This window comes from Babylonia areolata, chromosome 24 (assembly GCF_041734735.1).
Source record: "Babylonia areolata isolate BAREFJ2019XMU chromosome 24, ASM4173473v1, whole genome shotgun sequence".
In the NCBI taxonomy this organism is placed as follows: domain Eukaryota; kingdom Metazoa; phylum Mollusca; class Gastropoda; order Neogastropoda; family Buccinidae; genus Babylonia; species Babylonia areolata.
The window spans coordinates 38,659,900-38,677,399 of NC_134899.1; the positions used below are offsets into that span (position 1 = coordinate 38,659,900).

The window sequence follows — 17,500 nt, forward strand, 5'->3', positions numbered from 1 at the left end:
TATACAGACACCATCACAAGAAAACCATGACATAATATAAGTCATGCCATACCATTCTTCTTTTCATTTCATGTCAGCACGATTCGCTTTCTCTATTCTTTCACACCATTAAAAAAAAGAAGAACTTTCTATCCTCCATATCATAAAACAACGAATTCCTTCGTCCACCTCTTTCCATCTATCAAAACAATATCAATTCCGCCGGTTTATCACGTGAACTTGCACGAGGGATACATGCAGTTCATGAGAGTGGTCCATTGTCAATAATAATTGGACATTCTGCACCCAGTGGTCCAAGCTGAATCAGAATTCACCAAACACTTTTCGGGAAAAACAAAACAAAAAAACACATAAAAAACAACAACAACAAAAAACCCACCACCGCTGGGCACATCTCCACGGAAGCACAATCAACGAGAAACGTCACACTCTACGCTTGACACAGATAGCCTACACTCCAGCCCACCTCGAATCGAAAGAACTTGGGATCAAACATTTAAAGAGTAAGAAATAATGTTACACGAAGAGATAGCAGAAGAAAAGGAAGAAGGAGACGAAGAGAGAGAGAGAGAGAGAGAGAGAGAGAGAGAGAGAGAGAGAGAGAGAGAGAGAGACAGACAGACAGACAGACAGACAGACAGACAGACAGACAGACAGAGAGTCAGAGAGAGACAGAGACTGACAAAGACACAGAGACAGAGAAATGGTTACAAATAAAAACAGACAGAATGTGAGAGACAAAAAACAAACAAATTAAAACAAACACGTTTCTCTCATGATACAGTTTTTGTGCGTGAATTTTTCTGAACATCATCACAAGTCAAACAATATTCCGGAATCAGACACAGTTACAATGATTAAGTCAAGTTTCTTCAAACAAACACGTGCACTAGCTAAGATTTTAATCAATTAAATAATTCGGAAAACATTTCGCACCGATAAAACACACAGCGCGAGATAAACCATGGGATGACTACAAGAGGTAAAAGGCAAACAAACAACAGCAAACAGATTAATTTTTTTAAAAAGAAAAAAAAGGGAAAAAAAAGAGCAAATGAATATAAGAAAGAAATACAAATAAATGAATAAGTAAACAAACACAAATAGAAAAATAAATAAATGAAATAGCAGATTGATAGAAAAAAAAAAGAAAAGAAAAAAAAGAAAAAAGAAATCTGATCATGTACGAGGGTCATTCAATAAATAAGGTGAATTTTTCGGTATAAGGACTTATAATACAGATAGAAGCTTACTTTTTTTTTTTCAACGTAGTCTCCCAGCACTGTCACACACTTTTCCCATCCGTGCACAAGCTTCCGTATTCCCTCAGCGTAAAAATCTTTGGACTGATGTCTCAGCCAGTCGCTCACAACACTTTTGACTTCATCGTCACTTTCAAACTTCGTGCCTCTCGTGAACGCAATTTAGCCCACTTGTAGACATTTTTTCGGCTGAAACATGTGGCACCATACACAGTTGACATTCTCCTATGAATTTCAACCGGTTTGCACCCTTCAGCAACCAAAAACTTGATAACTGACCGCTGTTCAATCCTGGAGCATGCTTCTTGGTCGGCCATCTTTGGTAATCGCCAAAACTCTCAAAGTTTTTTTTTAATCTGCAAAACACATTAAATCCATGTGAAAAAGAAGTAAAACAAAAAAAAGAAAAAAAAAGAAAAGAAAAAAAAGTAAGCTTCTATCTGTATTAGAAGTCCTTATACCGAAACATTCACCTTATTTATTGAATGACCCTCGTATAAATTATCTATAACAAATAAATACTCCCGAGATTCGAACTGTACAACTTCCTGGGGAAAGTCTGAGTCAAGTTCATGCTAATGAAACTAAAAACAAAAGCAACAACATTAACAACCATATAAAACTGCAGTCCTGTTTGTGATTTTACGTCATTTCCTCGGAATAGTAGCTTAAAACGGGGGAAATAACTTGACATGAATATAGATTTGAACTATAGCATTTCTATTCTAGTTTACCCTCCCCCTTTTTTTCCCGCATGATGATGATGATGGTAATGATATTCATGGTCATGGCAAGACGAACCTGTTACAGGCTGAGCCCATTTGTAAACCATACGAGTTAACTAGGAACAGCCGGATCTTCCACACGCGATATCTTGGGGTTAAAAAAAATATGAAAAACAAAACAAGACAAACTCAAAATCAAAACAAACGGATTATTTTACTTATTTATTTTTAATCATTTTTTCTTTTATTTGGGTTCGCTCTCGTGGAGTAAGAAGATATTTCTACAGCATTTGCTTGCATCACAAATCCATGTAAACTGACCCACCCTTTGGGGATTGTGTCCATGTTCACATGACACGGACAAAGGGAAGTAACTGGAACGCGGTGTGTTAGCTGATGTTGTGACGTCCTGAGCTGAGGCTGTGGACATCGTGTGTATGTATGGTGTCCCATTCCTTCCCAAAAGGACACGTTTTGCCCCCTCCCCAGTCTCCCTGCATTCATGTAAATTCAATGTCTTCAGTTTAAGCGTGAAGACTAACAGGGGATGCATGGTATTGTATTGTATTGTATTGTATTGTATTGTATTGCCTTTATTGTATTGTATTGAATTGTATTATTTTTTGTCACAACAGATTTCTCCGGGTGGAAATCGGGTTGGTTTCTCTAAGGAGAGTGTGTCGCCACAGTGCAGGGCCACCCATATTTTCCCCATGATATATATATATATATATATATATATATATATATATATATAAAATAAATATATATATATATAAATATATATATATATATATATATATATATATATATATATATATATATGAACACACACACACACACATAATATATCACACACACACACACACACACACACACACACACCACACACACACATATATGTGTGTGTGGGTGTGGGTGTGCAAGTTTGTTTCAAGATCAGGGTAGACATAAATCTGTTCTTTTCCGTGAATTTCAGGTGTGGAGCGGCTGTTGATTGATGTCACAGATTTCAATGCCACACATTCGCACACAAAATTCGTCAAATGTTTGAAGTCAATAAAACAGCTTTTTTTTTCTTGCGTCTTGTGTTTCCCCATGCCAGATCCAGATTATTGAAGTCTGTCTTGCTTTTATCTTCTGTTAGCGAATATGCAGTTCATTCGACAAGAGCAATTCTTTTCCTCTACCTTTCCACACATCCCCACGGACCCTCCTCGGTCCTACCTCCATCATATCCTGTTCTGCACTTTACATCCCCACTGTATGTTCAGTTCCCGTTGTTTGTTGTCTGGTTGACTGCAGGAGCCACGTTGATGATGAACACTTGTCAAAAACCAATCCATCAGAAAAAAAAATCATTAAAAAATCCAACACACACACACACACACACACACACACACACACACACACACACACACACACACACACACAACAAACAAAACAAAACAAAAAACAACAACAAAAAACATCAAAACAAACAAACAAAAAAACAAAGAAGAAAAAAAAATCTCGAAAACCAAATAAACGCAAAAGCCCAAATAAATGAATACAAAACAAACAAAAAAGTTAGATAGAAGTTTAACAAACATCGTGTTGTGTGTTGCATCCAAAACTTCTAAAACTTAACCTGAGAAAAATTGGCATGCATATCAGTTGCCACTGTTCTGACCAATCGGTACAGAAAAACGAAACAGGGACACAAGGTCATTGAAGCATTAGTTTTAAGAATATCAAAGTTGAGGGAAGAAGAGAGAGAGAGAGAGAGAGAGAGAGAGAGAGAGGGGAGGGAGGGAGAGAGAGAGAGACGATAATTCAGTCACCACAACCTTGATCTATACGTGGACAAAATTGTTAAATCCTGGGCGTTTGATCTGTGTGCAAAAAGAAATTACTTCATACAATGGTATACCAGTTTAAAAAAAAAAATCAAATTACGAGGATGGTTTTCAACGCCATTTGGTCCAGCCAAGATCTAAATTAATGGTCTGGGTGCTGTGTGTGCACAGTGAAAACATTACAATCTGCATATCCGGCGTTTCCTTCTTAATTAAGGCTTCAGTTCTTCATTGAAGATACCCGTGTACGCATTGATCCTATTACAAAGACGTTTGTTTCTCGAATCGGTAGGCTATCCTTTTCGCACCCCTTTGATGATCGGAGAATCTGTCTCAGTGTACTCTTTCCCCGCAGCAGGTTATCTTTGGATAGATTGACCTGACCATAATTATCGTTGGCCTACAGGTATTGTACTCTAAAAGCTCGACAGTAATTACGTCGGCCCGCGCCACTCGACAGTGAACTGTATCGTTTCCGAGTTCCTTACAAATGGATTAACTGTATGCGAAATTCTTGTCTCTTCTTACACGACGGGAGGTATATCACTGAAAAGAATATATAAGCATATTTTGTCATGAAATATTCAGGAAAAACGAACAGGAATACCAAAGTTACTGACCTAATGATCCAACGAAAGAACAATCGAGAGAAATGTAGAATTAAACAACGTAATAATTTTTCCCCCCGAAAAAAGGTGTGATGAAGCAAATGATTCATGAAATGTTACTGATTTTACGGAATCATAATTATCACAAATGGACTTTGTGAAATAGGTAAATACGTTACAGATCTGATTCAGCTACATTTCCTGACAAGAGATGAATATTTCCCTCATCACGAAACGTTGTCAACGTGCCAGACTTCCAGATGTGCTTTTGTGTGGCATATCATATCAACAACAACAACAACAACAACATATCAAACCACGGCCTACAGTCGTTTGAACATTTCAACATGAGTCAGTTCACATCTAATATGATATGTGAAAACCTATATTTCATGGACAAATAAAATGTCGTAACACCTGTCCTGCTTTGGCTCTGTACACGCGAGAAGTTATAGTAATTACGTATGAAGGAACAAGAACTTGGAAGGTGCATAATTAATTTTCCTCACTATTTAAATTAACAGCATTCACTGTGTGAATATAGAAGGACCAATCTCTTTACACATATCATTCACAATACCTTGCTACAAAAAGGTGCATATTAACAATGGCAGATTAAATAAATAATATAAAATTTCCCTTCTTCACCAGGGTTTGGGGTTTCCTTTCTTCACACACACACACACACACACACACACACACACACACACATCTATATCTATCTATCGCCATATTGTTCGCCCAAAGTCATGAAAAATAGCTATATTCACGTGCGTGTGTTGTTTCCGTTCAAAGACAAGAGAAAAAAAAGCTCTATGCATCATTAGCAGATGTGTTTACGGTGTGTATTTCTGTCCAGTCATATAATTAAAGCAAACAAATAAACAAACAACATCAACAACAACAAAAAAACAACCCAAAACACACACACCAAACACACACACACACACACACACACACACACACACACACAAACATTCCAAACAAACAGACAAGCAATCAAACCCTCTGTTACGCGTTGTGCTTAAGGCGTTGTTCCCATTTACAGATAGGATAACAATTAAAACTGCTAATTTTTAGATGCGTTTAAGGCGTTCTCCCACCCAGTCATATAAAGAACCGCCGCTAACCCTCAAACAAAAAATAACAATACAAAGTAAATGAAACAACAACAACAACAACAGCAAAAACCTCTACTCATTTGTGTAATAGGGATTTTTTTTTTTTCGAGTTTCCCATCCTAAAATCATAAGGAAAACCCCACGAACATCCACAAAATGTCCTCTGTTCACGTGTGAATGTATGTTGATGATAGTGTTGTCCACAATCAATTCATTGCCTGCTGGCACAATGCAAACAGGCAGAGACATGCACAGATCAAAGATAACAAAAACAAATACAACCACCCCCCTTCCCCCCCCCCCACCCCCCGCCCCCAAAAAAGAAGAAGAAAGAAAGAATAAAAAAAATTAAAAAAATAAATAAAGGAAGAAGATCCCTGATGTGCACATGATGCAATGCAAGCTATGTCGATCTCAACAATTCTTGGCTGGTGTCCTAGGAAAAAAAATACTGTGAGAAGTAAACACTATAGGAGTGTTCTTTTCCGAGGAGAAAAAACAAACAAAAAAACAAAAACAAAAACAAACAAACAAAAAAAATCTTCCTCTATCCCGGTTAGTGTTTGAAATTACATTTGCTTCAGCATAAATACAATTCCGTACAAAATGACTTCTACTCACATTGTTTCTCACTCAAGACCAAGTTGAAAAAAACAACAACAAAAAACAATAAAAACAACAAAACAACAACAACAAAAAACCCCCCCCAAAAAAAACAAACAAAACAAAACAACAACAACAACAACAAACAAACAAACAAACAAACAACCCCCCCCCAAAAAAAAAACAAACAAACAAAAAAAAAACCCAAACAAACAAAAAAACCCCCCAAAACAACAGCCAAAAACCCCAAGGAAAGAAAAAAAACAAAACAAAACAAAAAAACCCCAAAGAAACAAACAAAACAACAAACAAACAAACAAAGAACAACAACAGCAACAACAACAACAACACACACACACACACACACACAAAACCCCGCACATCTCTGCTCATTTTACTTTGAAGTGTTGTAGAGCTACAGATGAAAAGAACACACAACTACAGGCATGCATATTCATCACTAACAAAGCGCAGTTTTTCTCCCCTGGAAGCCTTTGTCTTTTCCTGCTTGAACTGTGTGTTGATTTCCTGCAGGGAGTGTTTTTTCCCCCACAAGGGGGAAAAATCCAACGAGAGTGGTATTATTTCCCTTGGCAAAAAAAAAACAAACAAACTCTGGGGATATTTATTTTTGGGTGCTTTTCCCCCCACTGGAAGCCTGATTTTTTTCCCCCGACACCGGCGTGTCAGATTTGTGCATAGACATTGACACAAGGAACATCACTGCTTGCAGCCATTTTGTGCATGTAGAGCCATGTCGTGGAGTATTTATTTATCTGAGTTGCCTTGGCAATTTGTCTTGTGTTAGGTATTTTCCTGTTTATGTATTTATAAAGCGTGTCAGGCGCTTGGCATTGCTTTACCGATACGATAGATCCGAACGGAATGTACGCTAAGAGAAACCAGGGACAATGTTACTATTATTTTTCTTGTTTTTGCTTTTGTTTTTAATGCATTGGATACGTCTGCTACTGGTCGTGCGAGCGAACAGTTAAAAAAACGGAAAAACAACAACAAAAAAACAACAACCCCCCCAAAAAAAACAACAACAAAACAACAACAACAAACACGCACACAAAACCAAAAAACAAAACAAAAACAGAACACTTTTGTGTGGTTGTGAAGTATAGACACACGGAAATTTGGCATTAGTTGTAAATACTACTACTGCTACTACTACTACTACTACTACTACTACTGATATCAGTGATGATGATGATGATGACAATAAGCACCAAAATCTATTCAATTTATTTTTTCCTGTTTGGTGCCATTCTATATGAAAGGACAAGGGTTATCTTGTCCTATGATGGTTCCTACCACTTGTGTGTGTGTGTGTGTGTGTGTGTGTGTGTGTGTGTGTGTGTGTACCGAAAGGGTTCATCAATAAAGAGAGCGAAATATTCTGGTCGAACCACAGGCGAACAATCCACTGTACTGATTCGAGACGAGAGAATCTGAATTGAAGTGCAAAACAGCCTGTCCAGTCTTAGTCAGTACCCTTTTATAATTATTAACAAGGAAAGACTTTAAAAAAAAAGAAGAGAGAGAGAGAGAGAGAGAGAGAGAGAGAGAGAGAGAGAGAGAGAGAGAGAGAGAGAAGATTTACACACCTCGAGTCTGAAAACAAACACAAATCAAAACAAAAAAATAAACATAAAACACAAACACGCACATAAAGTAAACATTGAAAAAAACAAAAGACAATACAGAGCACACAAACAAGAAACACAGAAGAAAGATACAAACGCCTAAACAAACAAACAAACAAACAAAATTTAAGCAAACAAACACACGAAAAATAAACACGTCACAATTACGTGTTGATTCTTTTTCGTTTTGGTTTTTCTATTGAAACTGTCTTTTTTGTTTGTTTGTTTGTTTGGTTGTCTTTTTTTTTTCCTTTTTTTTTTTTAACCACTCACCCACCCTATACACTCCCCCCCCCCCACCCCCATTTCAGACCAATTTGGTTCCACGTCATAATTATTGTTAGTGATAGCATCCACTCTTACTCAGTGCTAGTCCATTGCAACCCCATTCATTTCCTTTTACGCCAGATTTTTGCCAACAGCGAAAATCGCTAACATGCGCAGCCGTTCAACAATAACCATTGCAATAGTTGTCGGTCGGGGGGAGGGGTCGTGTGGAGGGCGCGCAGCTTTTCATCACTGATCAATAATCAATATATAACATATCAATAATTATTATAGAATGATAATCTTGAATCCGCCAGCGGGAAGTATTGTCATACAACGCTCTACATGTGAGTAAACGAGAGTACGGAGGAAAAGATATTTGGCAGTATGTTCGCAAATATATCCACCAGAACAACAAAGAAGGATGAAGATTAAAAAAAAAAAAAGTAATAAAGAGTGAACAGACAAATAAATAAACGCATTAGTAAAGCAATGTAAGAAACAAATAATAGATGAATAAGCAAATAAAGCTATTAAAAAAATCCAAACGAATCCAAAACAACAACACACCGAATAAACGACAAATGGAATAAAGAATAGAGCTTCAGAACATTCAAATATATACTAAAATAATCTGAACTAATTTTATCAATCAATCAATCAAAGAAAATGCAAAAAAAAAAAAAGATAAATAAATAACACAGAAGAAACAGGTGTCGACATTATCCAAAATAGACAAATCCAAATCAACGGATTCCGAAAAAAAAACCACAACAAAATTTGCATCTGATTTTCCAGTTCATTTGTGAAACCATACTTGAGTCGCTAATTATAGTACTATCATCATAACAATTGGCATGTTTCTTAGCTCCTATTTGTCTCGCACACCAATTTCATCCACCATGACACCCAAAAAATCACGTCGGTGGCCAACACGTCACAAGCTACTGGTGATCTGCAATGCCTAACTACATCACATAGGTTCAAGTCCTTTTGTCAAGGTGAATCTCTCATTTTGGTCCGTCCTTCCAACACAAAACCATCCGCAACGGCTAACACACATAACACAGGCTGCAAGACGAAGTCCATAAGAAACAGACGCCAGGCGAGAGAGGGAGAGGGAGAGGTCACATGAAAGTGACACGCTTAGCCACGGACGGATCCAGAAACGAGAGTCTTGGATCTTCAGGCGAGGAGTCCTTACCATCCGGACACGAATCTAAGGGCGAGACAGGGAGCTGAGAAGAGGAGGAGGAGGAGGCGGAGGAAGGGCAGCAGGATGGAACCTGCTTTCCGGTGCCGGCTTGCATCTCCTCCTCCCCCTCCCCCTCCTCTTCTTCCTCCACCACTGTCCCCCCTCTCGACAAGGAGTCCAGGTCACTGTGCTCAGAGTTGCGGTCCAGTGACTCTCCTAAACCTTCGTCGTGCTTCCGCTTCGAATCTTCTCCTCCTCTTCTAGGTACACCTCCTACTCCTCCTCCTAGCTCACCCCTCTTTCCTCCTTCCTCCCCCTCCTCCTCCTCTTCCTCGTCCGTTCTGGCGACCAGACCCCCGTTGACGGGTTTCAGCGACTCTCGGCGTATCCGTTCCGCTTCTTCTTCCGGGATGGTTTCCGGGATCAGGCTGCTGGGAGCTCGGCGCACGCAACCGGCCAATTTCTCCACCGTGACGTCCGCCTCCTTGAAGCTGGAGCCTCCAGGGTCGGAGGCGGAAAGGATGCGGTGGGCGGCGGAGCTTTTCAGCCCCTCGATGAAGGTCTCCACGGGAGTCCCCGGCTGGTAGGAGAAGGACCTCTTCAGGCGGTCCAGGGCCATGACGCTCCTCTTGCGGGACAGGCGTCGATCTGAATCATCGACACACACACAGACAGACAGACAGACAGAAAGAGAGAGAAGGGGGTGAGTATATGTATTGGGGTAGGAGGGCATTGTATTGATTGATATGGTTTACGTTCGTGCATAGCAGGTGAGAAGAGGGAAAGAAAAAGGAAGAGAAAGAGAGATGTAGAGGGATAAACAGAGGGATAGAGGGAGGGAGAAAGAGAGAAAGAGAGAGAAAGAGAGAGAGAAAGAGAGATATATATATATAGAGAGAGAGAGGAAGAAGGAAAAAGAGACAGAGGCAAAGAAAGAAAGAAAGAGGGCAGGGAGACACATAGTTATATAGTTGGCTGAAAGAACTAAGCATCAATATTTGTATTTTGCGAGATAAAAGCAATTGAAATGCATATTAAGCTAGCCAAAGTTAATATCAATGTTAAGCTGTATTATAAGATAATAGGAAATGGCATGGATAACATAAAAGGAAAATCAATCAAAAAGAGCAAAATTGCAACATTTTAATGACTAAATGAATATAGAAGTGAGCAAAGCAGCCATATAATTGAATTAGTTCAACGTTTCATTATTATTTGTAAAAGAATGCATTCTGTATTCAGCTTAATTCACACATACAACGATCCACACAGGCTCACATCCACACACAGACACACACACAGACACAGACACACAGACACACACAGACACAGACACACACAGACACACACACACAGACACACACACACACAGACACAGACACACACACACACACACACACACACACACACACACACACACACACAGAAACTGCATCATTAATCATAGACTGAGAAACGCATAGGGAAGCTTAGCTGGGCCAAGCTAGAGCGAATAGATTTCAGTGCTTATGGTACAATGGACATGCCAATCTAATTTAAAAAATGCTGATGTGTACATTATGTTTAAGAAAACTGGGGAGAAAAAAAAAATCTGAGATGGTTATCAAGCATTGAGAAGGAAACAAAAACGAGTAGGGGGCGAAGGGGTGAGGGGGGAGGGAGTTGTGGGGTAGGGGTAGGGAGGGGGGTTTGGGGGGTAACTGGGAAAGGGGGTGGCAAAAAGAACATTAACATCTGTCACATCTGTGATCAAACAAGCATAATCATTGCTACAAAAAATCAGAACGGCGAAACATCGTTTTATATCTCTTATACGACACATTTTCTGCCTTGGGGTTATTGAAAATAGTTTTCGCGCATAATTTTGACCGATGAGTAGGCAGGTAAAAAAAAGAATGGATGAATAATAAAACAAACAAATAAGAAGCTATAATAATAATAATGATAATAATAAAAATAATAATATAGACCTTACACTGCAAAACACGCTCTCTCTCTCTCTCTCTCTCTCTCTCTCTCTCTGTCATGACAATTTGACATCATCATGCAAAACTTGGTAATTGGCAAACATTTCCACAGAAGCACAATATATTCTTACAATGGATATCGTACACATGGCTTTTGATATATATATTATCATTGTATGATAAACACAACAGGCAGAATATGTTCGGTTGTCACAACAATTTTACAAAACGATTACACTCTGTTACAGATAACAGAACAATACCAGGTTACAACTTTTTCGGTCCACCATAAGAACGGTAAATTCAAAACACGTGTCTACGATTTTAGAGGAGTGGAATTATCAAAAATTGAATTCACATCTTGTAAAACAACAAGAATTATTCTTATATATTAAAAGAAATATAAGAGCATTTTCAGCAAACGAATATAGAATATAATACGAAAGTGTGTGTACATATATCTATATCTATCTATCTATCTCTCTTTCTCTGTGTGTACATATATCTATATCTATCGAACTCTCTCTCTCTCTCTCTCTCTCTCTCTCTATATATATATATATATATATATATATATATATCTGTGTGTGTGTGTGTGTGTGTGTGTGTGTGTGTGTCGAACTCTCTCTCTCTCTCTCTCTCTCTCTCTCTCTATATATATATATATATATATCTGTGTGTGTGTGTGTGTGTGTGTGTGTGTGTGTGTGTGTGTGTGTGAATATAAATATACAGTAGGTGTGTGTGTGTGTGTGTGTGTGTGTGTGTGTGTGTGTGTGTGTGTGTGTGTGTGTGTGTGTGTGTGTGTGAATTATAAACTGGGGGACTGGAGGGGAGAGAGAGAGAGAGAGACACACACACACACACAGACAAAGAAAGACACAGCGAAGTGATAGAAAACTCTCTATCCAAAGACAACAATGTATTTCTTGTTACTGCAGTTGAAAAATAAAACTCGTACTTTTATTGTTTTTGGCAGCAGTTCTGTAAAAGTGTCTGATATCGCTGGCACAGCTTGGAAAAAAAGGGGCGTGAAGGGTGGGGGTGAGGGTGAGGGTGAGGAGAAGCACACATACAAAGCAAACACATATAAGAATCTGGACGGATGCAGCGCATGCAAGCAAAATAAAAGTACACAAACACATAAAGCAAACAAGCGGAAGATGCTGTGTTTGACAGGTGCAAATTAAAACTGACATGCACACTGTACTAAAAAAAAAAAAAAAAAAAAAAAAAAAAAAAAAAAAAAAAAGACATGATGCTCATGCCCATGCAGCCAAAGCTGAGAGATCACGCCATGCCTAACGATCACTAAACAGAGCAAGAAGTCGGTTGATTAGATCAAATATGAACATCGAAATCGAACATACTTTATTAATCTACGTTTGAAATTCACTTGTAAGGCTATGATGATTTTTTTTTTTTTTTTTTTTTTTTGTCTGCCAACAGATTTAGGAACGGGTGACTGGATGTAACATCTTTGCTTACTGTTCATTTTCCGTTCTTTTTCATTGCTTTTCTTTTCTTCTTATTCTTTTTATTCCTTCTATCCTTCAAAATTCTGCCCAGTCACAAATGTATTCAATTTAATACCGATTAAAAAAAAAGAAAAAGAAGAGATTCGCAATGTATTTCTTAAACAAATTTCTTTTGTTACATCAATGGTTTCACTGTTTTATCAGGTTTTCCAGCAATGTAATGAAGTCAATTTTCAAAACAACCGTTCGGTTTGGTTGATAAGTTAACAGATCTTTATTGCTCGGTTTTTGTTCGAAAACCTTTGAGATATATTATCTGGAATTTAACTATCCCTACTGGGATTTAATGAGTATGACATCAAGGTCTCTATGTTGATTCCAATATATATATATATATATATATATATATATACATGTATGTTGCCGAGAGTGTGCAGAATGGCAAAAAAATTTTGATTTTTTTTTCATGAAATTTCCTTCTGTTTTCCTTGTTTATTTCTATTCATTTTTATCAAAACTGTGTCTTTCGTTTTGACGTTTTGAAGACATGAGAAGCTGCATATATATTACCCTCAAACTAGTTTGAAAGTCGCATTTTGTGCATTATGATTTGATCAGGTGATATATTTACGACAGATTTCTTCTTCTGCGTTCGTGGGCTGCAAATCCCACGTTCACTCGTATGCACACGAGTGGGCTTTTACGTGTATGACCGTTTTTACCCCGCCATGTAGGCAGCAATACTCCGTTTTCGGGGGTACGACAGACGATAATAGACATATTTCACCTCCTCCCCCTTCTGTTTTTGACAGTAAAAGAATGCTTTTTTATAATCACGCCAGCTGGAAAAGAGCTTAGAAGAAAAAAAAAGACAAAAAAAAGACCGAATTTTGTGTCACAAAAAAAAACATCAAAATAGACATCTAACCAACCTTCAATAAGTTGCTAAAAAATCTTGATCCATAATGAAGCATTACTTTCAAAACAGCAAAATTATTGCGGAAAAGAGTAATATTGTTTGAAGGCTCACATTTGTAAAAAATGTAATATGCAAAGGGTAGTCAACAGTGAACTCATTAAAAGGATTGATAACAATTGGTTAGTAGTTGGCAGCCGACAAACTAATGATTAGAATCCAACAGATTGAAAGCCAACAGAGAGCAATTGGGCCGATTAAATAACTACAAGTGGAATTCATGACACATATACTTACAAAGTTCATGACACATATACTTACAAACACAGTAAAGGTAACAGTAATATCAACAACAACAACAACAATGGAAATGACAATGATAATAATAGTATTATGAAAAACAAGAGCAATAACAACAAAGATAATAATAATAATAATAATAATAATAATAAAAACAATGATGATAACAACAATAATATCATCTACAATGTTTACAAAAAAAGGTCAAACTGGCATTCTATAATTCCGCGTGCAAATCAAAGCGAACTTGAAGTGTACACACAAACTTTTTTTATTTTATTTTTCAAAACTACAAGCTTCCATAAAAACCCATCGATCTGATTCTAACGATCGTCGTGTATAAACCGGATCGCATGTTGTTGCGATTTACATCGAAATAATGGAATAAAGGGAAAGTCGTTACTATCATTCGTAATATTCTTATACTTCTTATTATTTTGTGCTCGTCATTTTTTTATTTTTTTTTCATCAATGTATTATACTTGACATGATTTGAGCCACTGATATTTATACATTTCTCTTAGATGTGATTTGAGTAACTGGTATTTACGTATTTACATATTTCTGTTTGACGTGATTTTGAGTCATCGGTTATTATTTTTCTCGACAGGCTCAATGAATGCAACAGTTATAACATCTGGTAAGCTCTTTTAGGAACAGATTACCCATATTGCCCTCACTACATAACTCTGTTTACTGTGTACAAAACCCTGTCTAGTTTGTGCAACAACAAAAACATTTACGTCAATTGGACAAAGCCCATACAATTGTTCTAAAGTCATAACACTTTCCACTCTACGAACTAAAAGCTACGACTAAACACCGAAAAAAATGAAGTTGCCAGTTTGACCTGTCACTGTAACAAAGGGAGGTTACAAACTAGAATACCTGGAAGCTATGGTTGTCTACCTTGGCTCTCCCAGAAGGTCTAAAACGCGCCAATGGCGTGGAGGGTCAGTCTGTCACGTGACCAAGCAATCCCTAGGGACTGGAACCTGCAAGGGCTGGACACAATCCTCTGGATCCTAGGGCTCGGCATATTGCAGGAAGAGGAGGAGGAGGAAGAGGAGGAGGAGGAGGAAGCAAAAGGGATGGTAAAACCAGCAAAAACTGTGCTTTTCCACTCATCACACACGCCATTCAGATAACACGCGCGTGCACCAGTGACGTCAGCATGAAGGGAGGGAACATCTCGCAGAACTGTCCACTGTCTGTCTGTCTCTGCTCTACAGGGCTGCAAAGAGTGCTTAGAAAACAACGCGAAGCAGGTGAATGGTGCAAAAAAACAAAAACAAAAACAAACAACAACAAGAAAACAAACCCACAGACATTCAGCACAATGATGGATCATTGGAGACTTCGTCTACCGCCTGGTGTACGAATACTTTCAAGCATTCTTTGTGAGCGGTGTTGCAGTATGTCCCGAACTTTAATACCATTATCAATTTGGCCTAAAATAATTTGCAGAGTATATGAGCAGCAGTAGCTTAGTATTCTGATTATTACTTTTCATATAAACGTTGAGAACATGACTACTATTGCTGCCATGGCTTACATTCCTCAATGGACAACAGGAAAGCAGGTTCATCGCAATCTCTTTAAAATAACAGGGCGATTGTTTGGATACCACTTTGCACCCGATTCGAGCTTTACCAACCACCCACCCCATTCATTGAGCCCATCTTAAAAATTCTACTGTCTGTGAAAACTCTTTCCCACAACGAAAAATACCAAAACATGGATCTGAAAATATTTTCTCATTGGGATAGCTGTTAAAACAAATGAGAAGAAAGCATTGCAATTAAGCTCTGTTGGCCAAGTTTTTAATTGAAAGCGAACACTCAATTTTCACAGGTCATTTCAAATTCAAAACCACTGCATGTGTAACACGTTTTGATTCTGCCTTCCCTAGGTTTTGCCACTGGGTATGCGATATGCTTCTGTTTCTGACTTCCCTCTGATCAGGCCAAGACCTCTCCAGTTGATTTTAATTGTTTGATTTGTCGCTTTGTGAGTACAGACTTACTGTTAAGAAAATGCACTAACACTAACTGCAGACCAAGAGAACGTGTACTTTTTGTGCGTGTGCGTGTGCGTGCACATGTGCATGTGTATGTGTGTGTGTGTGTGTTTGTGTATGTGTATGTGTGTGTGTGTACGTGTGTGTGTGTGTGTGTTCGTGTATGTGCACGTGTACGCGCGTGTGTGTGTATGTGTGTGTGTGTGTGTGTGTGTGTGTGTGTGTGTGTGTGTGTGTGAGAGAGAGAGATAGAGAGAGAGAGAGAGCGAGAGAAAGAGAGAGAGAGATTCTTGTATCTTTTCAAAATGCATTTTGATAGCTGATGTGTATATGCTGTATATGATGCAACAATGCTTTCGTGATGCGTGATTTACACATTTTCCTCAAAATGATGGGCTATGCTCTTTTCATTTCATCCACCAGATCCTAGTGCCATGATACATGGTCTCTGTGCAGTATTAACAAATAAATTCACCCCATGAAAAAAACAAAACAAAACAACAAACCAAAAACAAAACATGCGTGTGTCAGAGGAACACATTTCACTCCAGCACTTTTGAACAAAGAATCAGAACGTGTGCTTCTTTTAAACAACCAAGCTGTGCACAACACTTACACAGCAGTGAAAAAAGAATAAGCAATCGTCTTCCTTTCTTTATTGAACACAATTTGATCAGAAGAGCAAAACAGAATCTGAGAACAATGAAATTATAACAATCCAACCCATCGAAGAGTTTTCACCTTCTTTATAACAGTCATTCCAAATCCAACATTTCTGTTATTAGAAAATAAAAACAAAACAGGATCAGTGGAAAAAAGATGATGAGAACAACATGGAAATACATAGAACTCCAACGAACTCAGAAAAAAAAATGAAAGAAAGAAAGAACAGTGTTGGAATGCCAATGTCATGAGCAACACGTGGAAAAAAAAGGAACAACGGTGTATTGTGAGACACAGTGTCCATGACAAACAATGCAGTAGTGATCGCTTAATTAAACAAAGGCCCTAATTTTGATTCCAATATTGACAGACAAAAAAACAACAAAACAATACCAGCAAGATAAAGATTATTACGCTTTAGTATGCTGTCGGTGCAATGTCAACAATTACTCTGCTGTTATCTAGTGTTCCCTGGATTAGTACTAAGGTCACCATGGATGACTCTGGGCATGGGTCTCCTCTTCTATTATCACAAGACAAATACAGGTTATTTTATATATTAAAAGCATGCCACAGCATATGCAAGACTAACACAGACATGATGTATCGTGAAACGTGTAACGCAGACAAAACGCATGTAAGCTGACGTGTAGGCACTAGTGAGGTCTCCAAATCTCCAGACAGTTATTTGGCCCGCGCGTGTTCTGTCACCTCGCCACATCGCATCACCAATCTTGTGTCTCCATTCTTCAAGAACAGCATGTACTAATGGAGACATCATCATTCATTGAATTCACCTTCAGTCTCATCACTACCACACACACAACAAGTCAGCCGCGCTTTTGCATCTTGGTAACGGTCATCACATGCACAAAAAGTGAAATC

General features: G+C 38.2%; 1 protein-coding gene across 1 annotated transcript in view; it reads right to left on the reverse strand.

The window, feature by feature from the left end:
* Window positions 1-9,203: 9,203 nt before the first annotated feature.
* LOC143298634 (short transient receptor potential channel 4-like) overlaps window positions 9,204-17,500 on the reverse strand; it is a 181,033-nt gene continuing 172,736 nt past the window's right edge. Inside the window, exon 13 of the mRNA XM_076611513.1 lies at window positions 9,204-9,919. Within this exon, the coding sequence (XP_076467628.1) occupies window positions 9,204-9,919 (716 nt within the window). The remainder of the gene's footprint in view (window positions 9,920-17,500) is intronic.